The sequence below is a fragment of the Lissotriton vulgaris genome, chromosome 11, assembly GCF_964263255.1.
Source record: "Lissotriton vulgaris chromosome 11, aLisVul1.2, whole genome shotgun sequence".
In the NCBI taxonomy this organism is placed as follows: Eukaryota; Metazoa; Chordata; class Amphibia; order Caudata; family Salamandridae; genus Lissotriton; species Lissotriton vulgaris.
In genome coordinates, this window is record NC_141699.1 from 391801822 (window position 1) to 391827847 (window position 26026).

At 50.1% G+C, this 26026-nt stretch overlaps 2 protein-coding genes across 2 annotated transcripts in view; one reads left to right on the forward strand and one right to left on the reverse strand.

Annotated features, from left to right (window-relative positions):
* NUDCD3 (NudC domain containing 3) overlaps positions 1-26026 on the reverse strand; it is a 276981-nt gene that overhangs the window by 118970 nt on the left and 131985 nt on the right. The gene's annotated exons all lie outside the window — the stretch shown is intronic.
* On the forward strand, positions 19517-23671 carry LOC147679847 (uncharacterized). Its single transcript, XM_086944670.1, has 3 exons — positions 19517-20840; positions 21019-21728; positions 23354-23671. The coding sequence occupies exons 1-3, from the start codon at positions 19517-19519 to the stop codon at positions 23669-23671; spliced, it is 2352 nt and encodes a 783-aa protein (XP_086800796.1).

Genomic DNA, 26026 nt, shown 5'->3' on the forward strand with positions numbered 1-26026 from the left:
GAGAGGAGAGATACACAGCGCACTAAGTGCTGGAGGGAATGACGGGTAGTGTGAGGGAGCGGAGAGTGAGCACCCCGCCGGCCTGGAAGTGGGAACTCAGCCCAGCGCGTGGCTGTGTGCAGCGAGGTGTGCCCTGCGGCTGCAGCAGGCATCAGTCAATGCAGCTCCCAGCGGAAGGCACTGCGTTGTACACTATTCACTCATGTGATGGGGGAGCACCGCAAGGAAGACGGGGACCCCCCTGGAAGGTAGGAAGGCCCAAGCGGGAGGGGGTGAGGGGCAACGGCCGTGCGGGGGCGACACAGGAGGAGATATAGTGAGGAGAGAGGCCGGTAAATAGACCTATGAAGGAGAGAGAGGGTGGGATAAAGATGGGGGCTGAGGAAGAGAGAGGGAGGGGAGGTTTTGAGGACGAGGGTTGGGGGCGAAGGCGTGGAAAAGAGAGGGTAAGTAGCAAGCATGGAGAGCGAGGCTAGTAATAAACGTGGAGTGTACGGTAACTTTCACTACGGAGAAGAGTTCGCGGCATGGGTGTGGGCAGTGCATTTGTATTGTAATGGGAGCATCTCAGCCATAACATATGGAATTGGGGGAGAGGAGAGATACACACAGCGCACTAAGTGCTGGAGGGAATGACGGGTAGTGTGAGGGAGCGGAGAGTGAGCACCCCACCGGCCTGGAAGTGGGAACTCAGCCCAGCGCGTGGCTGTATGCAGCGAGGTGTGCCCTGCGGCTGCAGCAGGCATCAGTCAATGCAGCTCCCAGCGGCCCCTGCGGAAGGCACTGCGTTGTACACTATTCACTCATGTGATGGGGGAGTACCGCAGGGAAGACGGGGACCCCCCTGGAAGGTAGGAAGGCCCAAGCGGGAGGGGGTGAGGGGCAACGGCCGTGTGGGGGCGACACAGGAGGAGATATAGTGAGGAGAGAGGCCGGTAAATAGACCTATGAGGGAGAGAGAGGGTGGGATAAAGATGGAGGCTGAGGAAGAGAGAGGGAGGGGAGGTTTTGAGGACGAGGGTTGGGGGCGAAGGCGTGGAAAAGAGAGGGTAAGTAGCAAGCATGGAGAGCGAGGCGAAGAGTGGAGGCGGCGGCAAGGCTCGAGTGTGAAGAGGAGGCGGATGAAGCAGCACTGAGAATACTTACAGGAAAAACAAGCTTCTGTGTCTGCGACACGGCGGGGAGGGGGCGGAGCGGGGAGAGGTGCGACACGGCAGGCAGGGGAGGAGAGTAGGAGGAGGAGGGGGGAGGAGAGTAGGAGGAGGAGGGGGGAGGAGAAATGTGACACAAACAAGACGGAGGGAAGGCAGATAAGGGGAGGGGGGAGGAGAAATGCGACAAGGCGGGCAGGGGAGGGGGCGGAGCGGGGAGAGGGTGTGAAAGCAGCAGGGGCCTGGAGAGTGGCTGAGGGAACTGATGTGCACGCGCTTTTAAGCTCAATGCGCATGCGCATTGAGCTTAAAAGTCACGGGCACTGCAAGGAATCGCCACGATTCCTTGCAAGTTAGTTAAAGAGTGGTTAAGCCCCCATAGTCTCGCAAGCTCGATGCGCATGCGCATCGACAGGCGAGACCTAAAAAGAGACAGATAATAACAGTCTAGGTAAGGGACGATGTGAGTGTGTACATGGATGGGAGGCATGGTATGCACATTACAAGAATATTTGCACAAATGGGTAATAAAATATTTAAATCAAATTTGGGATGAAATCAGACCGTTTATAAATCTGGCATTCTGAATTTGGGTTGCTCTGAATGCGTCAGTATTGAATGAAGTTTATATGGTTAGCTTCCAATGATCTGGTCACTTCAGGGGGAGAATGTGAAGTTTATCCTCCAATATGGTAGGGGGACCTTCACTAATTTCTGCTGTGGGCCCGATTTTGAGTGGGTTAACACCACTGGAGACATATAAATGGAAAAAGGCCTATTTTGTATTTCCTCCAGATGTTTACAGTGTCAGAGCATGGCAAACTTAGTAATAATGGATGAATGCTACATTTCTCCGGAATGCGGTGGGGTGCAGGAGTTTGGAGATATTCAAGTTGATATCCTCAAACCCCTTTCAGTTGGTGGCTGCTCCCTATTGCTTTTGTCAGAGGATTTCACCAACCTTTCAGGATAACACTGGTGTACTTCTTACGCTGCTACAGAACTTAAGATTTGTTTCACAGGAAATTTTCCTTAGAAAATGTTTGATTTACAGTAAACGTTTATAATTCAGTAATTGTTTTTTCCACGTTCTGAAATAGTTTGTTTTCTTGCGTTTTTCAAATTAGAGTCTTTGGAAATATCTTTTTCTAAAGCCTCTATTTCTTTCAGCCCTTTTTCATTAATTCTAAGTGCTGTCTCTATCAAGAGTCCCAGCCAATCCCTGGAACATTTGGTGCAATACTGCTAAATTGTAATAAGTAATTTTTATCTGTAATAAAAATCACTGGAATGTTCATCACTGCAATCCCAAGGGGATAGTGTTATTTTTCAAATGTTCCAGAGGAACTTGAGCATGAAAATTTGTTCTAATTCGTTTTTTGTTCAGTTGCTTGAGTTTCTCAATTTTGTTTAAGTTTGTGTTAACACATATTTCTTTATCCCCACTTAATAAAGAGGGATTTTCCAAAAGGTTAGTGATCTGCTCTTCTGTATAGTTCACCATATGCTGTTCAATCATACTACAGAGTACCAGTGAGGGCACACAGTGACAAACTCTGCTGTGTACAATTTACAGGCCAAAGACTATTTTAAGGTCACATCTAACCCCTTACACCTCACTAGAGAGAGTATAGCAAGGGTTCTGCTGGGCCTCTTCACCTGTTAACGTCTAATTTCTTCTAAGACTACTGCAGACGGTGTGGTCAAATAGTCAGTCTTTAAGGCTTAAAATGCCCCTCAATCTGCTCAAGACTGTTCCTATGGGCTCTCCTTGCCCCATTTTGTTTTGCAATGAAAATGCCCTTAATATACACTTTGAATGCCTCCCATACCACTCCAGGAGACTATACAGACCACTCATTGGTCTGAAAGAACTGCAATATTTTGGTTCACGCCCCATCTTCAAACGCTGTGTCAAGTAAAGCTTGCGGGATAGGCACCATGCGAATGCACAGAACTTTGGAGCAGGTGTACTTAGAACTTAAAAAGTGAGTGGTCAGACAGGGTGTGGGGAAGGTGGCCTATATCCATCACCCACCCACTTATGACCAGCATACCCAGCCAAAAGTCCAGGCCTCCCCAAGACTCATAGGCTGTAGAAACATGTGTGACATCCATGCAGGCAGGGAAGCCGGTCCGCCAAAGGTCCCTCAAATTATGTATGGTGATGATGTTTGTGATGGCAGTCGTAGCTGCTTGGTGAGTGCAGGTGGTAGTATTAGAGCAATCAAGATGCCAGTCGAGGACAAAGTCTCTTCCCCAGAGTATGGTGCTGGGTGCCAGAACGTAGCCTTTTGTCCATAGACTTCAGACGAAGTCAGGGTCGTCAGTATTGGGGGCGTAAAACTTGATCAGAGTGATATGTTTACCCCCAAATATCATCTGTAGTATGTTATATAGGTCCTTTGGGTCATTATCTTCATACAGTAGGCAATAAGGGACATCAGCAAAGTGGGTTGGAAATGTGGTTTAATGTGGGTCGCCTGCAGGAGCACAATATGTATTTTGTAGTGATCGAGGTATAATGGCACCTGCCTGGCTTTAAGGGGGTTATTACACCCTCTCACATTCTAGGTCAACAGTCGGAAAGGAAGGGAGTCAGTTAACCTGCGCACCGAAAGAGCGGAATGTAAAGCACCTTAGTTGGAAGTGGAAACCTTGTGTATCGTGAGTACTCCACTCACTCAGTCACGAGCGGCAGTCATGAGTGCCACATACCCTGTGAGTGCAACTGCTCATTCTCAAGTGTTGTGCCAGTCGTATGATACCCATAACCCCCCTCCAACCCCAGCCACCCCAAATCTGTCGGTGAAGCAACCAGCATAAAACAAGCAACTGCCTACAGCAAAAACCCAAAAGCAAATACAACATAAATGTAGTTTCCACAATCAAACACAGGTTCCTCCCTGGGAGAATTCCAGACTGAGGGTCTATCAACACCACCATAGTGTGAGTGACTGCCGGTCAACATATGGGAATGGAAAAGCATGGGCAGTCCTCCAAAGCAATGCTCTAGGATACCCTCGTCTGGTAGAAGGGGCCAGTCCGCCCATTACAGTTGAATGCCACGCTGTGGTCTCTGCGAGCATGGATATCTTATTCCGGGTTGCTGTCCTCACTCTCCTGTGCCTGCATTCTTTTACGTGCAGTCAGACACTGATTCTTTAGTAGTTTCTTCACAAATGACTCAGAATTCTTAGGTGAGGTGAAAAGGTGGGATTTCTTTCCTCGTGCTTGATTTTCAGGACCATAGGGTACAGCATGGCTTAAGCCAGGCCCCGGTAACAGCAAATCATGTGAGGACAGAGTCTGGGGACACTCCTCTGGGCCAATCCATGGCACTGGGGAGCACAAGCAGGTCTCAGCAGTCCGCCCGCTTCCAGCCAGCACTCCTCACCAGTGTAGAGCAGGCCTTGGGAGACAGCCAACAGCACGGGTGAGACTAGGGCCCTGCCGGCGGGCCGAGTTGCAGCACTAGAAGGCATGCATTTCCTCTACTCTCAGGCATCCTCTACTTGCTGCCAAAGCGCCCATGGCCAACAGCGCTCACAGGTCTTCCTCCGCTAGGGGGTTGGATGCACCGCCGGATCCACTCCTGAGACAGTGCCTAGGCAGCTCAGCGACAGTGGGTAGTAGTCATCCGGCATTCCGCAGGCACATCACTGTGGGCCGGCCCGCGAGGTACACCATTTTGAAAAGGCTGATGCGTGGCGTCGCAGTCAGCTACTTGGCCCCGCTCTTCCAATTCAGTCCAGCGACTGCAACAATCGGGGCATAAAGTGAAGGTATGTCACTTGGGCCAGACGGGATCCATCGTTGGAACGGATGCTAACCAGCACAAGGAGCCTCACTAGAGTGTCCATCTTGGAGCCAGGCACTCTGGCGCCTCCCTACCCCACCCTTCTCTCTCTTGCAGTTCCTTGATTTTTACATAGACTAAGTCTTTCCTACTAACAATATATGAATACAAATCTCAAATTAGTATGGTTTGGAACAGCATCCTCTGCAGCATAAAGCTCTACCATAACAATTGTAATATCAGAGCCACAGTCCATGCCCTCACACAGATGGTGGCTACACTACTTTGGCAAGGCCCTCACTCGTCATCTTGGAGTCACTGAGAACTGCCTGAACATCACGGCTAATCACCAATGAAGAGAATTTTGAGCACATCACCCCCATCATAAACTATCCCACTATCATCCCCCATGGAATAACATTTTGAAGGCTTGCTGTGTGATGTATGATGACATTCATACAAAATATGATGACCTAGCAAGTAAACAACACATTTCTAGTGGAGATCGCCGCAGCCATGTTCTTGCCGACTTGCAATTGAAAACAGTCTCATGGAATGTATTGTTTTGTATTATATTGCAGCATTTATATAGAGCTTCTCTTTATATGCCACAAAGAGGCGGGATAAGTTATCCAATCGCCCCAAATTATTTCCTTCAATATTACAGTTCATCAAACCTCTAGAAAGCCAGCTCATCATCTTTCTTGGATTGAGTCCCCTCAGTTTCTTCTTCTTAATGCATGTGGATTTTCTTCATAACTATCGACCATATAACCCCACACATGGGCTGTGAATTCCCTTTACTATGTAAAAGCATTCTGATATCTCTTTTCTTAGTTGAAATCCCAATGAGCGATTTACATGTCCCAACCTACATCCACTGTCTCTACCTGGGGACTGGTATCTTGCTTGTAAAGTGTCCAACCATTCATGGTGGCTTGGTCCAACTATTTTGATAAGCAACTATGTTTATATTGCTTTTTAAACTCATAAGGAATAACGTGTGCACACCCCTTACTTGCCCTATACTTCACTTTTCCCCTCTTCTGTTTTCCCCACTCCGTCCATCTGTTCAGCACTGCTCATCCGTAGGCTGCTAACTATTTGGTTCCAATTTGACTCCTTTCTTAAATCAAACGACTGTAACTCTTTCAAAAACTGTATTCCTCCTCCCAACTCTTCACCCCCAGTATTCTCTCCAGCACTAATACTCGATGCTTCAAAACTGGGGTGGTTATGCCCATTCTTAAAAACAAACAACACTCTGTAAACCGCTCTATTGCCATTTCTCTCAATATATTTTCTTCTTTGAGATTTTCTACCTTATATGCCACAACCTCCTTTTTCCCCAACAACGCCACACTAGTCTCATTACCATCCCACAAGTCCAACCTTCTCAACTCTGTCCACCGCAACAACTTGTTTATCGTCCTCCTTCTCGACATCTCAGCAGCATTCCATAGTCTACTAAGCCAATATGCTAGCTACTCTGGAAATCAAAGCATTACTGTAAGTGAAACAGTATCCCTATTCCATCTCCCAAATCGTTCCTTCTAAGATGGTGCTCTTTACTTTCCAATCGTCACTCCCGTAGATGGGAATCCATGCGGCTTCTCCTCAAAAACTAATTTTCATGTGCTACAACACCTCCTGCGACTACATTCCCTCATCTGACTTCCCTTGTGGTCTGCAAAGCAACAAATTCGGAATTTCCTTCTCTCACCCCTCACCTCCATTACAGGGTCTATGATATAGAATGCTGTAAAAAAAAAAACGTGACTGGGGAAAATGCTTTGCGTCTCCGTTTTTTATATCCAATGGACAACCAGGGCTAACTGCTCACTCTCTGAAAGTTCTACACAACATCACATTAATATAGACAACGGACTACGGCAGGGCCTGGCTGCGATTTTGCTACTCTCGCATGTTCCCTGTGTGCTGAAGGCAAAGGGATACTTTCAAAGCTAGATGGGCTATCATGGCTTCCTGAGGTGTGGGGAAGGTTTGAACATTTTTGGCAGGTTGGTTTCCAATCCATCCCTGGACTATGGTATTGGATTCGCTCACCATTCAAAACTAAAACCAACATACAAACTTGCAATTTATATGCTACACAGTTGGTGTTGGGATAAAAAGTCCCCTGCATGATGATGGATGAGCACCCTTGCCCGAGTGTCCCAGCTGGAGCGATATCTGAATCATGGGACCGATTTTGGTCATGAGCAAACACGGATCATGTGTGTGAATCATAACCTAGGCCTGTCCCATAGATTGGGGTCTTTTAAAAATCTATATATATATATATATATATATATATATATATATATATATATATATATATATATATATATATATATATATATATATATATATATATATATATATATATATATATATATATATATATATATATATATATATATATATATATATATATATATATACATATATATACATATATATACATATACAAATCAATAGCAGTAAACTTGCACACATTAAAAGTACAAAGCCCCCATCACTTACCTACCCATCAGTCTGCGCCCACCCCACCCTCGTCACAAAGTGCCGCCCCTCCAACCGCATACGTAGCATCATCTGTCAACCATGGTATGACCTCCCCGGCCCCCACACCTTGAAAAATTTTCAGGGGTACCCTCAACATTCATACACCACCAATTACGCCTCAATGCATCTAATCATCTCCACTCTCCATTCAGCCCTCATGGGGTCCCCGTCCAGTCCCCATATCCTAGCCAGATCTCTCTTTGCCACCATGAACCCCAAAATGAGGGCCATCAACTGCTTCTGAGTTAGATACACATCTTTCGGTATACCTAGGAGAATCAATTGGGATGTCCTAGGGAGACCAACCAACAACACCAACTCTAACTCACTGATGACATCGCCCCAATAGGAACTCATCCTAGGACAGTCCCACACCACACGCATAAAGGTACCCACCACCTACAATGGGCTTTCCACCCTCCCTATCCTATGAAGACGGGACCGATTATAATAGGACCAATGAAGAATGATGAACTGTATTGGCCTCAAACTAGCCGGTATGGCAACATCCCTAGGGTGCGGCCTCCCAGTAAATATCCTCTAGGGGACCAACATCAGCCTACCACTGTGTCAGGAGCTTCCCAAGAGTGTAAGGGGTGTTATTCAGGATAACCCAGTATAACTAACTGGGACACCACCATATGACTACTATCGCCTCCCAAAAACCAGGACTCCAAGGGACCACCTTCCGTGAGAGCCCCCCACCAGGGTTCTCTTCTCCCTCAAAGCATGAGAGAGTTGCAGGTACCAGTACTGTTGAGTAGGGACCATGGCATACTCCTGTTGTTTTGCTTCAAATGTCTTATGTTCACCTCGACAACAACACCTCACCAACTGTCTCTACCCCAATCTGCTCGCAGCAATGGAAGCCAGTCAGCCTGCCCAACTCAGACAAGGGAGTTTTCTTCCACAATCGGGCAGCGCCTATCCCCAATTGTAGACCAAGCAGTATGTGGCCGCAGCGCCCATTTGGGGGGTGCTGCCATCCCAGAGCAGGGACTGGAGTATCATGTCAAAGCTAAGAAAATAGCTCTCAGAGACCAGAAAGGGGGTGTTCTCTATCTAGCACAGAAAGCAGCTTGGATAGGTCGAACATCTTATACAACCTAGCTTTGCCCATAGGGTCAGGGCAAGCGCTCGCCACCACTGTGCATCAGCCCAGAAACCCCCAAGGACTCTTCAAAATGAAGGTCCAGGAAGCGCACCACCTCAGCCGTGAGCTCTATACACAGATAACGGAAGCCCGACCTGGTCAGCCAGAGGACATTGCGGGGCACCCTTGTATCGGACAGCGCCCAAGTGTGAAGGACTCCGAAACCACTCCATTCAGACGCACTGCCATGGTATAGATCTTATACAGAAGGACTACCCAGTGACAGAACTGAGACCCAAAGCCAAACCACCTCCCAGTAGGTACAGCCAATCAATGGTGTCAAACAGTTTCTCTGCATCTAGGGACAGTTTCGCTCAGGTTCACTGACGGCCTTAATCTTATCCAACCACAACTGTAGTCGCCACAGGTGCAAACGCGCCGCCTGCCTCGGCATGGAGCCAGTATGATTCAGATGAACCAGACCAGATATCACTAGGAGTGAGCCAGGAACCTAAGATCTTGACCATGATCTTACTCTCTGTATTTAGCAAAGAAATAGGTGAAAGGAAGAATGTATATTCTCCAGTCTCTCCTTCTTAGGGATCATCACAATAATTGCATGGTTAAGGTTTGGAGGCAAGGCTCCCTCAATTTGTGCAGCCTCAAACAACTTGAGGAGGTTGAGGGTTAAGTAAGGAGGCCAGAAGTTTATAAAGCTTGAATGGAAGACCTTTCATCCTGGGAGTCTTCCAGGGTGCAATTGCGTACACTGCCGCCCCGATCTTCTCCACTGTTAAATCCCCCTCCAGTTCCCCACGACTGATCTCTTCTAATACTGGAAGGCATCAACATCCTCCTCCGAACTGTCCCGACAGGGGCATACGATGCACGATAATAAGCTGCGAATGCCTGGGCTATTGCATTATCTGTCTGAGCCAGGCCCTCTCTCCCTCAGTCCGCATTTCAGCCACCCATCGCATGGCCTCATCTTTCCTCCTCAACCAGGCCCGCCTTGTACCCCATATCGTAACCAGATTATGAAATTGCTGCTGTGTCACCCCCAGAAGCAAGTAAGTTGCTTTATTCCCCCTGTCTGCCCAGGACTTCTCTAACTGAAGAAGCAGTTGGTCCAACTGAAGCACCCGCTTGTCCCTACATTGTTTCTGACCGGGCCCCCAGACAGACCAACAGGGGCGAGTGGTCCGATATCTCAAGGGCCAAACACTGCACCTCTCTCACCCACACCCACACCCTCTCCAGCAGTGGGAGTATGTACCCCAGAAAGGAATGAATATTGTCTCTCAGCAGCGTGAAAGTACCTCCACACATCCCCTAGTACCTGGACATTAGTGAAACACGCCAACGCAGACTGCGTGACAGGGTGAAAGTCACCCCCAATTAATTGCAGATCACAGGAAGCATCTAAAAGGATGGGACCCAGAGCCTCCAGTACCCGCAACTGGAGCTGTAGGGGAAGGGGGGTATACATTAACAATAAGGAGGGATTTCCTTCCCCACTTGCGTCGCACAGCCACCTAACAACCTTCCAGGTCCACCCACTGACGCTCAACCATAAAAGGCGGAGACTTTTTGGCCAGGATCGCCACTCCACAGGAGCCCCTTGTGAACCCTGTATGTGCTAGCATGGCTTATTTATACCTCTGAAGACAGCGTCATGTGTTCCCCAGTAAATGGGTTTCCTGAAGGAGCACGAAGTCAGAAGTGTCTGTGGAGGCACAACCTAAGCCACTGACGTTCAAGGAGAGGGACGCCAAAGCCTCGCTATTGGACAAGGTCATTCAACAAGCAAGTGTCATTCTTTCGAACTACAAGCAGCAGGAACCCACCAAGTCAGCATCATGTAAACGTGTGTTCGGGTGCCACAACGCATTCTTGGGTCCTGACCTGCACCACAACCGGTACTGGGCGTCGTTATGCTTAACACGACTTACATGTCCATACATACCGAGCTGCCAACTTGCAACAGTGCGACACATTGGTGGTATCATGCTGAATTGTTCTTGCTTTACACTGTTACTGCATTACAGTATGGACTGTGCGAGATGCTTGTTTTTGACCACTTGCCTAACGTACCTGTAAGGGCTGATTGTATGTGCCGAAAAAGACAGAAAACCAATAAAATATATTCAAACAAAAAATCTTTTTTTTTTGTTGAAAATAGTTTTTATTGCAGATTTAGAAAACATACAGTTATACATACCGATGTGCCCGCCCCTCCCAAACGCCATATACAAATCGTCAATCAGCCCACTACACACGAAGCGCTGTGAGGCCTCCGGGTAGTTACGCGCTATATAAGTGCAATTTTCATTTCATTCATTCACACAGCCAGTATGCCCACATCCCGGAGGCTGGGCGGCGTCATTTAGATAGTTCTCTGACCTGGTAGTGGCGTAGGGAGGCCAGGACCGTCACTCGGTCAGAAGATCCAGTATCCGCTTTTAACTCTAGTATTCCCTTCCCCAATCCCCAATTGTTGAACAGTCCATGCCTAAGCTCAAATAGGAGGTCCTAACATATGCCATTATTATGGTCCTAAGTTCCCTTCATTAGCCAACCTGTCCTTTGCCGCATTCACTCTTGGGGGTATACCCCGCGTGCGCTCAGTCTATCTCAAAAATATCAAACACACTACTCAGAGCATCAGCTCATGCCATCCTCCTACAGTAACATCCCTTTACAACAACATGGGATTCCCTACCCTCCCATCCCATCCCACCCCTCCAACAAACCTCAACTGGTGTGGGCCTAACTCGTACTTAATACCCAACAAAAGGAAGAGACCATTGTGACCTTATGCGACATATTGTGTATCTTAAGGGACTTCCTTTCACAACCCTTCAAGTTTAGCCCTCATCAGTCTCTAAGCTGTTTTTCAACGTATGCGTTAGGTCTTCCTATGCCCTCGCCATTTCTAAGCTCTTCTCATTAGCCGTGCGGGTTGCCTGCCTACGTCTAATAGTACCTTCACTACAGGCCCATTTGCACATCTCACGCGCCCATCTCTTACTCGAGGGGCCCTCCTTCGACTTCCAGTGCCAGGTTACTTCCCTCTGGGCTAGCATAAGGCCTAAGTCAATAAATTTGCTGGTGATCTTAGTTCTTTTTGTGTGAGGAAACCAAAGCAGCAGACAATTCGCCATGTCGTATTCTACCTGCCTGTTCGTAGCCTCATTCAATAGCTCCCCTACCTCAGCCCAATAGAGTCCCAGCTTAGGGCAGTCCCACAACATGTGCTCTAGCTCTACATCAAGCATCGGGCATCGAGGGCAAGCTGCATCTTGGACCTGGAAATACTTCTTGATTTTCCCTGGGGTAAGGTAGGCCCTATGTAGCACAAAAAAGTGCACTGGCTGGAAGCGAGCATTCCTGCTCCCTTTCCACGTCCTCTTCAGGATCTGTCCCCATGTCACATCGGTATGGGTTTCCCCACACTCTCCTCCCACTTCTGCTTGAGTGCAGTAACTGGTTCTAATCCTTCCTGCAACATTCGAGACTGTAAACAGGTGACCGCCTTAAAAGTGCCCGCCGCCATCACCACGTACTGGCAGGCCATCGTGGTCTTAGGTTCCATTTGCCCTGATTTCCAATGCTTCTTTATCGCCGATGTGACAGCCATGTGCAATAGGAAATTCCCATCAGGAAGACCAAACTGTTCTTGCACTGCTCGGAAGTGCAGCAATTCGCCCTCAGCGTATAGGTCCCCTATTACTTGGAGCCCCAAGTCTTCCCATTCTAATAACTGAGACCAATCCCCGCCGTGTGGCAAGGCCGCCAGCATGCCCAGAGGGATTTCGGGTGCATACGGGTGAATCATACCTGCCTTACGCTGACTTTTATTCCAGCACAATCTCAGGTTCTTTCCTCTGATGTGAACTCCTTTAAGTCTAGCTTTTGTTGCATAACAATATAGGAAAGTACATGCCTCTGGATTCCTACCTCTCGGGTCTGTTCCGGGCCCCTGAATTCATTTGCAACATTCTGCATGAGAACCTGTAGCTGCGCTGCTAAATAGTAGAGTTCAAAGTTAGGAACAGCTAACCCTCCATCTAATTTCGGTCTCAGCAGCGTATCCAGCGCTACTCGTCTCCTCCCATGTCCCCATATGAAATCTATTGTGAGCATACGCAGTTCGCGAAAGAATCTTGGGGGTATCCACAGCGATAGCGTACGGAAATAGTAGAGTAGTCGAGGCAGGGCCACCATTTTCAATAGTGCTACTCTCCCCACCACTGGTAGGGGAAGTGTAGCCCAAAATGTCATACAGCCTCTCAGAGCCCTTATACAGCGCCCCACATTCCCCTCCAGCATGGCGTCCGTATCATGATATATCCGGACTCCCAGGTAGGTGAAGCATGACCGCTCCCATATCAGACCAGATGGCAACGTTGGTTGCTGCATGTCTACCTTCAAAGGGAAAACACAGGTCTTATTCCAGTTAACTCTGAGGCCAGAAGGTGCCCCGAATTCCGTGAGCAGGGTCACCGCCCCCTGTAGTGCCACGGTCGCGTCCTCCAGGAACAGGAGCAGGTCATCCGCGTACAAGGAAATGAAGTGTGGGTTTCCTCCGCATAAAAGGCCATTATGTGCCTTCCCCATTCTGGCTTGGGTCGCTAGAGGCTCAATTGCCAATGCGAACAGCAAGGGCGAGAGCGAATAGCCCTGCCTTGTGCCTCTTTGTACCGGATATTGCGAGGATATAACATTTCCCAGTCTCACCCTGGCCGTCGCTAAAGAATATAGGATCCTCGTCCATCTCCTAAATCGTTCCCCAAGACCAAACCTCTCCAGCACTCTATCCAGGTAGTTCCATTCCAGGCTATCAAACGCCTTCTCTATGTCCACCAACAATACAGCCGGTAGCATATCAACATCCAGGTCACTCTCCAACACTCGCACTAGCCGACGTATGTTACCCGAAGTATTCCTAGTTGGAATAAACCCCGCTTGGTCAGTATGAATCAGGGCAGTCATGTGGGGTAGCAGCCTCGTGGCCAATATTTTGCTCAGGATTTTATAGTCTACCGTCAACATTGACAATGGCCAATAAGAAGTCACGTCGCTACCTTCCCTTCCAGGTTTTAACAGGGGAATCACCAGCGCCTCCCTCATGGACTGCGGTAGGTGGCCCTGTTCCGCCGCCTCATTATACACCTCCACTAATCGGGCGCTAGGACATCTACGTATTTTACATAGAATTCTATGGGGAGCCCATCTACTCCTGGGGTCTTATTCTTAGCCATCTGCTTGATCGCTCCTCTCACCTCTTCTAACTGAATTTTCTGCCCCAATCTCTCAGCATCTTTTTCCTCCAGTAGCTGGGTCCCCACTAGATATTTCACTATATCTGGCTCCTCAGCCTCTAGACGAGTACGATACAGTATCGTATAATATCTCAAGAAGCACAAGAGGATTTCAGATTGGGAGTACACCACGTCTCCCGATTCCGTTTGCATGTTTAAAATCGAGCACCCCCCTGACACTGGTGTTGCTAGTTTTGCCAGAAGCGTCCCCCCTTGTCTCCCTCCGCATGTACTTTACCATATACTGTCTGTAGTCAAAGCACCGCCATCGTTCCGTCTCAGCCGCCACAAGCTCTTTAGCCTCTAGAAACTTTCCTGTAGCCCCTTCTGTTCTGGTCTTTGCTTCTCCACTTCCCGCAGCGCCGCTTCTGCTTTCGCCACATCAGCCAGCACTACCTTCCTCTCCCCCGCACGATTGCTAATGCATAGCTCTCTCACCACTACTTTAAAAGCATCCCATTCCACTCCCCTGGTAGATGCCGTTCCTTCATTCACTGCAAAGTAGTTATCAATTCCTGCCTGTATTTTGGTGCTAAAGATCAGATCCTCCAGAGTGTCTGGTCGCAACCGCCAAGTGGGTATTGCAGTTCTCGCTTGTTGCCATTGGAAGGCCACCACTTGAGGATTATGATCCGACAATGTCCTGGCCAAGTACTCATAGCGAGTCGCCAGGGGTGCCAATGTACGGCTACAAAGGATTGTGTCAATTCTAACATGCAACTCGTGGAGCGCAGAGAAGAAAGAATAATCCCTATCTTCCGGATGGTGCCCCCTCCATATATCTGTGAGCACCCACTTGTCCTGCCAATTCGCTCTCTGCCTCGCCGTTCTGCGGACCAAGGAGTCAACCAGTGGAGGGTGTGACCTGTCTAGAAGTACGTCAGTTATAGAATTAAAATCTCCCCCCATTATCACAGTACCAGCTAGAGAATGTGCTAAAGATCCAGATAATTTATCCAGGAACCAGGGTGTTTGGTTTATAGACACTGAAGAGCACCACTTCCCTTCCATACAATCTCCCCTCCACCGCCACATATCTACCCTCCGGGTCCACCACTGTAGTTGTCACCTGAAAAGGAGTCCCCGCTCTCACCCATACCATGACCCCCCTGGCAAATGCCGAGTATGTTGTACCAAACACCTGACCCCGCCATCGCCTCTGTAATGCTGTACATTCTTGTCTAGTCAGGTGGGTTTCTTGGAGTAACGCTATGTGGATTCCCAGTACCCTCCCCGCCTGAACTGGACCCAATAACACAGTATCAGTTCCCATCCAAACTTCCATAACAATTCACACACTCTTATCCTGTAGTTCCCACCACAGGCCGCCTTAAGGGCTATTGGGAAGTGGTGTAGGCCCGATAGGTGACGGCTCGCACCCCAGCCCCCAGCCCATCAATACCCACAACAAGAAGATGCAGCCCAAATGTTCATAGTAACCATCAGCTGTCCCAGCGGACCCTCATCCAGGCCTTAAATATTTACCCTCCTTGGACTTGGTGCGATTCACAGATCGTCAGCTGTTCTGGGTGTTATGTCCGGACCTTTGATACTATCTGTGTCTGAGAACTCCGGGCCCGATTGTTGTTTATCTTCTTCAGAGTCTGTGCCCCTGGTTGAATTTTCAGTTTGTGACCCAGTGATTGCTGCCGTGGCCATCAGAGCACCCTGTCTGTACGCTGCTAATTGTGTGAGCTGTGAGGCTTTCTTGGCTTTGTCTCTCTTGCGGATCCGTTGCGATTGGCGCATTCGCGGCTGTTTGTACTGTTCGCTAGGTCCTTTGTTCCTGCGATCCGTGCCTGCTCTATAGGATTCAAGCCATGTCCAAGCCTCATCCGGTGTCAGGAAAAACTGTGTAACACCATCCACGATTACCCTCAACTTTGCAGGAAATAATAGCGAATACTGAATCCCTTCTTCTCTAAGCTCCTTTTTAATCTCCAAGTAGGAGGCTCTCCGTCTTTGTATGTCTTGGGTATAGTCCGGGAAGATTGTGACAGTACAGTTCTCTACCTTGAAGGGCCCATTGGAGCGTGCATTCTGTATTAGCAGGTCTCTATCTTTATAATGAAGGACCCTGGCTACCACAGGACGAGGAGGGCGCCCCGGTAGGGGCGGCCTGGCTGGAACCCTGTGCGCCCTCTCCAGGGTGAAGAAAGAGGATAAACCCTCCGGGGCCACCCATGTCTTGAACCAATCCTCCAGGTATGTTACCATGTCCTTTCCCTCTATTTTCTCGGGCAGGCCCACTACCCGTACATTGTTGCAGAATCCTCTGCCCTTTTTTCCAGAGTTGCCAGGCGCTGCAGCGCATCCTCCAGTTTATGTTCCACCGTTACCACCGCCGGCTTCAACCCCTGTATATTCGATTCGGCATCCTTGACCCTGTCTGCCAACTTCGCGTGGTCCGACCGTAATAGCCCCAGTCCTGTAGCCACTTGTGATATATCCTGGTGCAGGGAATCCTTCGTCGTCGCGATTGCTTCTAGGATTTTATCAAGGCGTTCGTTCAGTGAGTCTCTTTTCCGATGGCGTGCCTTCTGCGTCCTCATTGCTGCCTTTTGCACCATCCTGATCCGCTGCCTCCTCCGTTTTGCCTTTGGGCTTCATTTGGACTGATTAGGTGTATCAGCCCTCTGCCACCAGGAGGTTCCTCATTCAGCTACTCCATCACCAGCGACTCCGCAGGGCACCGTAGGAGGAAAGGGCTCCCCACGATCTCACAACGCGCCTGCCCTCTCCTCAAAGGGCCTCCGTGCTCCAATAGATGTGTCCACTGCTTAGCGCCCCCGCCGGGTGTCCCCCACCAGTCACCAGCACCAACAGTTCTCAGTATGCAAGTCACATCACCCCCTGCCTTTCAGGCCCAAAGCTATCACAACACTTGCCGGCAGCCTCGTTGCCACTGATCCTCCGCCGGTCTTTCCTCAGTGACGGCCTCACTTGTCCACCGTAGCCCGCCAACAGGGGGCTAATATCAATGCCAGGGCCCACTGGCTCCAAATTGCCCCATTAAATACAGCATGTCCAGTAACCCTCTTCTGCTCAGCCTCCGCCAGGTATACACTGTCTTTCTCACTTTCCGTGGGGGGGGGGGACTTGAAGGACAGGGCAACAAGGATCCAGCCCCGCGGCCCGCCGAGCCCACGTTCCCGGCTCCCGGCCTCGCGGCTCCCCAGTTCCGCCTTCAGCTCCGTAATGGTTTTCCTTGGGCCCGCGCCGCGGCCCTCCTCTCTGTCCGACGGTCCTCCTGCTACCAGCCGTCGCCTCCCAGCGACCGCTCGCGGGGCACTCTCCGGCGATTCCCGGCCACGATGCAGACGGCAGCCGCACGGACACGCACCCAGCTCCGCAGCACTCAACAGCCGCTCACCTCTTCACCCCTGGGCTTTATGTGCCGCACAGCATAGGAGCCTCCACCTTGCCCCCCTCGGGCAAATCCTCCAGTCGCTCGCTGGTTTGGCGCCTCCTGGAGTCCCGCCGGCTTGCGCCACCCCTCACCGTTACTCCAGCGCGCTCCAGGTCGTCCGCCCTCTCAGCGCCATATTGGATACTCCGGTGAGGCAGCCGGTCTCAGTCGCCGCGTTCAATTAGCTCCCCAGCCACCAGTCGCGGGCTCCTCACCGCCTGTATCGCCTATCCTACGGCGGTCGCCGGCTTCAGGCTCGCTGCAGGTTCACGAGCACTCGGCACTCCCAGGTCCCTTCTTCTCGGCCTCGGCTGCCGAACACCGCCGCCATTTTGTCGTATCTCTTCCAAGAGTATCGGCCACGTCCCTCGCCGCAGAAGCACTTCGCGACCCTCAGACGGCACCACACTCGGCCAGTATGTTCCCTGGTGTTCCGACACCCGTAGCTGCGAAAACGGCTGCACCACAGGTCCGTTTTGCAGGATAATTAGTGGGATCAGGCCCGGAGCTAGTCGCTCACGCCGCCTCCACCATCGGCGCCCTAGCCACGGCCCTTCAAACAAAAAATCATGTAAACGTGTGTTACAAAACTAAATAAACCTGAACTACAAACCTCCCTCCTAACCAACCCACATTTCCCATGCATGGGCTCTGAATAACCCACTTCCCCAACTTGGGAAAGGTCTGTTGCCCCGCCCAACCCAAATACACACAGCCCCGACTCAACATCACACACTACACCAGCAGCAAACAGACGAAGAAAAAATGCCGGAGGGCCTCCGAAACGCAATATTGCAAAAGGGTATCGCAAAATACAACAACATATACCAAATGGTATATCCTAAATCCTTCAATCAGCACTTTCTTAAGTCTTACCACGCCATACCATTCTAGATACCCGTGTAGAAAAAATTAGCATGCTTCAGATCGATTTTGATCTGCTTGCTTCCCACAATCCTCTTCTACTACCCTTACCGGTTTTGTGGTGGTGGTGAAGTAACAGGTTTCAGATTATCTAGTTCAAGGACATATCCTGGCAGAGAAAGCAATAACTCATTTTGGAAAGATGCTCAAAGCGATTAAAGCAGCAGCTATTTTAGGCCTTTTTGCCAGAGCTTAGTGGAACACAATGTACAATTTAATTGACTTTCTCCCTGATGAACAGTGTGTGAAAGCTGAATTTTTGCTGTGCGACAGAAGAAAACATTCCAACCACATTATGAGGATAGTTGAGAATGTAGCTATTCATTTTGCAATATGCCCATTCCCTCAAGAATAGAGCATAACTAGGGCTCCCAGTTTTATGGTATTTATTTTTTAACATTTCCATCTGGTTTTATCCATATTTACTTTTTGTGTTTATTATTGGTATTTATCCATATTTATTTTGTGTTTTGAGAATAAATGGAACTGTTAAATTGTATATTTCCACATTTATTTAACTGTTGGACGTGCACTCATTCATGGATGCCTTCATGTTTTAGCTAATTCTATGTCAGGACGGAGGCGAGGATTATGCAGTCCTTTCTTCTCTTTATTATAATCAGCACTTCAAAGAAAAACCAATCAAAACATTTTTCTTGAACCACAACTCCCATGAGCACATGGGAAAACAGTGTCCATAGCAACCAGCAACCAATGATGGCTCCGTCCGCCGTATAACTAGCCATGACGTCCTCTTCTATTCCTCTTTCTTCTCTGCTCGTCAGATAAGTCAAACCTTTTATCTTCCTGACGTTTGGTGTCTTGTGTAGATTAAATTGTTTTGCTTGTGCAATAGCGCTTGCTTTGCGGTGCGCTTGATTTGTTTTAGCCCCTCGGCAGTTCGACGTGCGTCAGGCGCTGCTTGCGCCGTCTCTGCCGTTTCCCTCATCGCGGGCTCTGTGGAGAACGTCTTCGCTTCCCCTTAGATCCGTTGGGCGCCGCTGTTCGGGTTAAGGCTGCGATTGCGGCGCTTGCCCCTCGGATCGGTGCGCTGAGGCAGGTTTTCACCTGACTCACCAACCCTCGCCTGACACCGGGTCGGTGTACTTGCGCGCCCTCGTGTGCGTCGCCCTCTAGTGGCGGTTGTCAGTCACCGCACCTTTAGTTGACAGCGGTACTGTCTGAGCACCGGCGAGGGGGCTACCTTCTGTAATTGAGTAAAGGTGTTAGTGCTCTCACCCTCACACGATGCAGACTGCTGATCAGTCGGCTCCCCTCACTCAGGGGACGGAGGAACCTGGCTGTTCCCAACCACTGCCGCCGGCGGTTGGCCGCGCGTTGTCACAGGCGCTGGATTCGGTGCTGGCTCCTTTGCGGGAGAGTGTGGAGGCCCTCACTCAGAGTATCCCCGGGGTGTTCAGTGGCGCAGTGCCTGCGGCCCGCGGAACTAAAGGCGTGCAGGGGGGAGGAAAAAAGTCGGCGAAGCGTCACGCGGGGCACTTGGAGGAGTTCGACCGCCTGAGGGAATCCTTCCATAAAAGTGCGCGGACGCTTAAAAATCTACCCTGCCGGGAGGGATTCTTCCCCGGAGATGATGGCGACGAGGTCGCCCCGAATTCAGACCTAGATGATGGTTTCCCCTTGGAGGGAGAGGGTGTAACCGAGGACGAGTCCTCCTCGGACGATGAGGATGAGGGCTCAGGACGCCCTTGGCGTCCTGCGTCGCACTCCTCTGGGTCCCTGGCAGGGGATGACAAAGTCCCGGACATGTTCGACCCGGCGAGGATCTATCATCCGCGCTCGTCGGAATGGACCCCGGATCCCAAGGTGGCGGCGTACGTAGCCAGTAAAGTGCGCCAGCCCCTGGAAAAAGAGGTTAGGACCCGCATGCGGGGTGAATGCCCTCGACCTAAACTGGAGGGCAGAGTGGCAGCCACTCCTGATATTGACGAGAAGCTGTACGCGTTCTTCGCCAAATTTATGAAAGACCCCAGGAAGGGTATCGATCGCTCCTGGCGCAGCTGCCAGGACAAGCTCCTGGACGCCGTGGGCCCCGTCACCCAGATCATCCAGTTGGCCGAGAGGGCCAAGGAGTCGGGGTCTCCGATGTCCACGGAGGTCGTGGCAGGTTGGGCTCAGCGGGCCCTATGCTTCCTGGGGAACGCGAACTGTGCGTTGGCGGCAGAACGGAGGAGATCCCTCCTCATTAAAATAGATCCAAAGCTAGGGGATCTAGCCACGTCAGAGGCAGGCCCTGTTGCACAAGGCAGGCTTTTTGGTGAGCCGTTTATTAGGGAACTCAACAAGTTCGTAACAACTTTCTCTGCACTCGACAGAGCACAAACGTCCATAAAAAAGATTTTTCCAGGACGGGTTTTTGCTGGGGCCGGACGAGGACGGGGTCGCTCCTCCGGCCGTCAGCCCCAGCAAGGCCCTAACAACAAGGCCCAGCAGCGCCGTAATAATGGCTGGACTGATGGACGCCAGGGGAACTTCTACCCTAGCAGAGGCGCCGGCCGAGGGCGCGGCAGAGGTTACCACGGTGGTGCAAACGCACCAGGAGGCCCCTCCGGTGAGTGTTACCCTTTTTTCCCCAGTCGTTCTGGGAGGGAGGCTTCGGGATCATCTCCACAATTGGAGCAAGATCTCCTCGGACCCGTGGGTACTTCAGACAGTCAAGGGGTTCAGGATAGAGTTTTACGGCACTCCCCTACAGAGGGTTCGCCCTCGTCCCTTGGTTTTTTCCTCAGAGGACAGACTTCTTGTCGACACAGAAATTGCAGATCTCCTCAAAAAAGGCGCGATTCGCAGAACGCGCCTGCACCCTTCGGGCTTCCTCAGCAATATTTTCCTGGTCCAGAAAAAGGACAAAGGCTTTCGCCCAGTTATCAACTTGCGAGAATTCAACGAGTGGTTGGTCTACCGCCATTTCAAGATGGAGGGCATACATCTTCTCCGAGACATTCTCCTTCAAGGGGATTGGATGGTCCGTCTGGACCTGAAAGACGCGTATCTCACGGTACCGATCTTTCCCCCTCACAGGCGCTTCCTTCAGTTCATGTGGAACGAGAACGTTTTCGAATTTCAAGCCCTTCCGTTCGGCCTCTCGTCGGCCCCATGGTGCTTTACGAAGCTCCTTCGGCCGGTGGTGGAAACACTACGCGAGAGGGGGGTTCGGATGATCATATACCTCGACGACATCCTGATCATGGATCAATCGTCGGATCGTCTGCGGTCACACTTGACCATGACTATTGCCCTGCTCCAGGACCTGGGGTTTGTGGTGAATGCCCCGAAATCGGATCTCCTCCCGAAGAGGCAAATCTCTTTCCTGGGCTTCCTCATAGATTCCGAGGCGGCGAGTCTCAGTCTCCCGCAGCAGAAGGTGAACAAGATCCGCAAGGAACTTTCACAGACCCTGAGGAAGGACAGGATCTCCCTTCGACATCTGGCCCGTGTTGTGGGCCTGCTCTCCTCCTCGATCCAAGCGATCTTTCCGGGCCCACTACACTACAGGGCTCTTCAACGCCTGAAGGCACAACACCTCCGGAAAGGCCTGACTTATTCCGAACTCATCTCCCTCACGGAGGAAACGAGGACGGAACTGCGATGGTGGATAGAACACATGAGTGCGTGGAACGGGAGAGCGATCTTCGGATCCAGCCCGGACCTGATCATAGAATCGGACGCCAGCAGGGAGGGCTGGGGAGCCCGTTGCGGAGAGATCACAATGGGAGGCCGTTGGTCGGAAGGCGAACTCCGTCTCCACATCAACTGCCTGGAGCTTCTGGCGGGCTCCTTTGCGATCAAGTCCCTGACGCAGAACAAAGTATCGTGCTGTATTCTACTACGCATGGACAACATGTCAGCGGTTCAGTATATCAATCGCCTGGGTGGACCTCGGTCCAAGGCCTTAGCGAACATGGCGAAGGACTTCTGGCACTATTGCCTGGAGAAACAGATTTCTGTCTCGGCGGAATATCTCCCAGGCACGCAGAACTCGATAGCGGACTGGCACTCCAGAAACTTCCTGGACTTCAGCGATTGGAGGCTGCACACAGCGGTCTTTCAGGCCCTGCAGGGAGCGTGGGGTCCGTTCACGCTGGACCTGTTTGCCTCCAGGCTCAACCGTCAACTTCAGAGGTTCGTGAGCTGGAGGCCGGACCCGGAGGTGGTCGCGGTCGATGCCTTTTTACAGGACTGGGCGACGGAACAGGCGTACGCCTTCCCTCCTTTTCTCATGATTCCTCGAGTAGCGGCTCAAGTTCGCCGCCAGCGAGCTTCCCTGGTTCTAGTGACCCCCTTTTGGCGGGCTCAGGCATGGTTTCCCTCACTGCTGGAGCTGTCTTGGGACTGTCCAATTCAACTGCCCTCGTTTCCGTCGCTACTTTCGGGGCCTCTGGGAGAAGGGCACCCGCTAGTACTTCAAGGGACCCTGGTCCTCATGGCATGGAGGATTTCCGGGGTCGGTGGCAGGACGACCGCCTTTCGGCGGGAGCAGCAGAGCTCATCAGCAAGGCCTGGGCCCCTGGTACGATCAAAAGGTACCGATCGGCTTGGCAGCGGTGGCGTCGTTGGTGTCTGGGAAGACACGCCGATCCGGTGGGGGCCGACATTACCCTCGTTCTGAATTTCCTGGCTGAACTGTCCGACTCGGGTTTGGCGTATCGGTCCATTAATTCTTTCCGGTCCGCCATTTCGGCAGGACATGTTCACGTCGATGGACGCCCGGCGGGAGAACACCCTTGGGTTTGCAAGCTTATGAAAGGCGCCAGGCTTTCGGTTCCTCCCGAGCCCAGGTACTCCAATCTCTGGGATGTCAATATCATTCTCAGGTTCCTTACCTCTTGGCGTGATAATAGCTACCTGTCTAGGAAAGAGCTGTCAGCGAAGCTGGCTATGTTGCTGTGTCTGATTTCGTGTAAACGAGTCTCTGACGTGCGGGCGCTAGACGTCTCGGCACGCGTATTTACTCCGGAAGGGGTAACGTTCACAGTGGCTAGGCGTACAAAGACTAGCATCAGGTCAGTATCGTACCCATCTTTCTCAGATCACCCTAAATTGTGTGTGGTGCGTTGCCTCAAGGCGTATGAAGACATGACCGAGGATTGTCGCCCACCGGGAGAGCGTCAACTCCTCATTGCTCTGAGGAAACCTTTTAAAGCGGTTTCATCCCCGTCTATTGCCCGATGGGTCCGTTGGCTTATGGCCGAGGCGGGCATAGATGTGACCACGTTCGGAGCTCACTCTGTTAGAGGTGCCATGGCTTCTAAAGCCATTCAGGTAGGTGGTAGGTTGGAGGACATTATGGCGGCAGCAGACTGGTCCTCGGAATCTACCTTCAAAAAGTTTTACTTCAAGCCTATCTATGGCGCAGCAGAGCTTGTTGTGGATAAGCTTTGAAACTGCATAATCCTCGCCTCCGTCCTGACATAGAATGCGAAATTTCCTAGCTAACGTAACGGAAAGTTTCAATTCTATTAAGGACTAGGAGGCGAGGATTATCCCACCCGAGCCGGGGCGGCCTCGTCCCCCCCGTGTACCATCGTATTTCAGTAAGTACTACTTTTTGAAGTGTATTACAACCGTGTTATACTATGCATTGTGAAGATCACTGTTTTTGACCGTGTCAGTTAACTGATTTGCTAACTATACTGTTTATGCATGAGTCATGCTTCGTAGTTTTCTACATGCTATGTATTGATGTGCCTCGCTTCTGGTCAGAAGGACTGGATAACGTTTTCCTTATTTACTTTAGGACACGACCAGAAAGAATAAGGTGTGTTGCGAAACTGTCTGCCTCACAGAGAAGACGAGGAATAGAAGAGGACGTCATGGCTAGTTATACGGCGGACGGAGCCATCATTGGTTGCTGGTTGCTATGGACACTGTTTTCCCATGTGCTCATGGGAGTTGTGGTTCAAGAAAAATGTTTTGATTGGTTTTTCTTTGAAGTGCTGATTATAATAAAGAGAAGAAAGGACTGCATAATCCTCGCCTCCTAGTCCTTAATAGAATTGAAACTTTCCGTTACGTTAGCTAGGAAATTTCGCATTAAACAGCCATGTATAACAAAACACTACACTCACAGGTACATATTAGTGCTATATTACACATATATGTTAACATATGCCTGTATTTAAGGACATGTCATCCTGTTTTTTTTTTTAACTCTCAATGCAGTTGATTTGCTTAGCTTTTGCCTGGAATTCATGAAATAAAGCATTGAGAGTCTCACCAGAAGCACCATTTTTAGTATTGTTCTGCGTTTAAACATAAATATAGAAGGGAAACACATTGTTTTCTGTCTGTATTTACCTGTAAAAATCAGTAAAAACGGATAACGGGAAGCCTTAAGCATGATCTGCACTTTCAGGCTGGAAACCTCAAGCCAATAAAGAACTTTATATTTATCCCTCAATGCAGCAGCTCTTTCTAGTTTAGAATAAATTCAGATATTGAAAGTCAGATAAGAATCATAACATTACAATGGTTGGCAGCAAAGAAAGTATACCTAGTCAAGGCACAATGATCTCTTGGCCACCATACTTTTCAGGTCAATCAAGCCAGGCTGGAAACAAACACAAATTACAAGATGGCAACAATGCTCACTTTTCTCATGCAGTAGTCAACTCAATAGCATCAATCTTTGAATGGTTAAGTTATGGGTGCAATATCTTTGGTAATCCCTCAAAAGTCTTCAGCCCCAAGCCAAGAAGCATGTAAGGCACACTCACCTTTTATTTCCCAATATGTGAAAAGGTGCAATATTTCAATTCCCTAACAATTAAGAGTTGAAGAAATGGGGGCAAATGAGCGCTGGACACAATCCCAGCACGGTCGCATTAGGTTATGTTATGAGTATTAGTAGAGAGCATGGCTACCCTTAGGCGTCCCAGCGCTAGTGGAGGCACTAGACAGATCACAGCAGTTTAGTAGGTGGGATTTTAAAAGAACCATGTTTTCAGAAGTTTACGGAAGGGCAGGAGGTTGGGTTCTGAACGTAGATTAAGGAGGAGAGTATTCCACAGCTTGGCAGCAGTATAATGGAAGGACCGGCCGCCACTTCATTCTTTTAATTTCAGGGACAGAGGCTAAATAGAGGTTGGTTGATCAGAGGCATCTGTTGGGGCGATAGGGGGAGATGATAGAACAGATGATCGAAGGGCCTTTCTTCCAGAAGGCGTTATGAGCAATACATCACAACTTGAATTTTATTCTTTCAATAATCGGGAGCCAGTGCAAGGTCTTCAGAGCAGGTCTTGCAGAGTGGCAGTTGGGAATATCAAGGAGCATACGTGATGCACAACTGCTGAATAACTTGTAATTTGTTTGTGGTTGCCCTAGGGGCTCCTAGAGACAGAGCATTTCCGTAGACAAGGCGGGAGAGGATCAAGCCTGGACCATAAGTCTCCTTGCTGAAAAGGGGAGGAGTGGGATGACTTTGCGGAGCATTCGTAGAATGTTGATCCAATGTCAAACATGGGTGAATTACCCAGCAGCATAAGCGCCGTCTTGTCTACGTTCAGTTTGAGATAGGAGGATCCCATCCATTTAGCAACTCTTTCCAGGCAGGGACATAGGCAGGGTGAGGTGTCTTCTGGGTGATTTAAGGTCACCACTAATTGGGTGTCATCGGCGTAGGTGACTATTGCAATCCCGAAAAGGAAGGACAATCTGTGCCAGGGGGCTCATATAAACATTAAACAGCACTGGGCTCAGGGACGAGCCCTGAGGGACACCGCAGCTGAGTGAGAT

Coding starts and splice junctions, on each gene's coding strand:
- LOC147679847 (XM_086944670.1), top strand. CDS start 19,517: ATGCAGACTGCTGATCAGTCGGCTCCCCTCACTCAGGGGACGGAGGAA. Junction 20,841..21,018: donor CGCACCAGGAGGCCCCTCCG/GTGAGTGTTACC, acceptor TTTTTTCCTCAG/AGGACAGACTTCTTGTCGAC. Junction 21,729..23,353: donor TTCGACATCTGGCCCGTGTT/GTGGGCCTGCTC, acceptor CGTTGCCTCAAG/GCGTATGAAGACATGACCGA.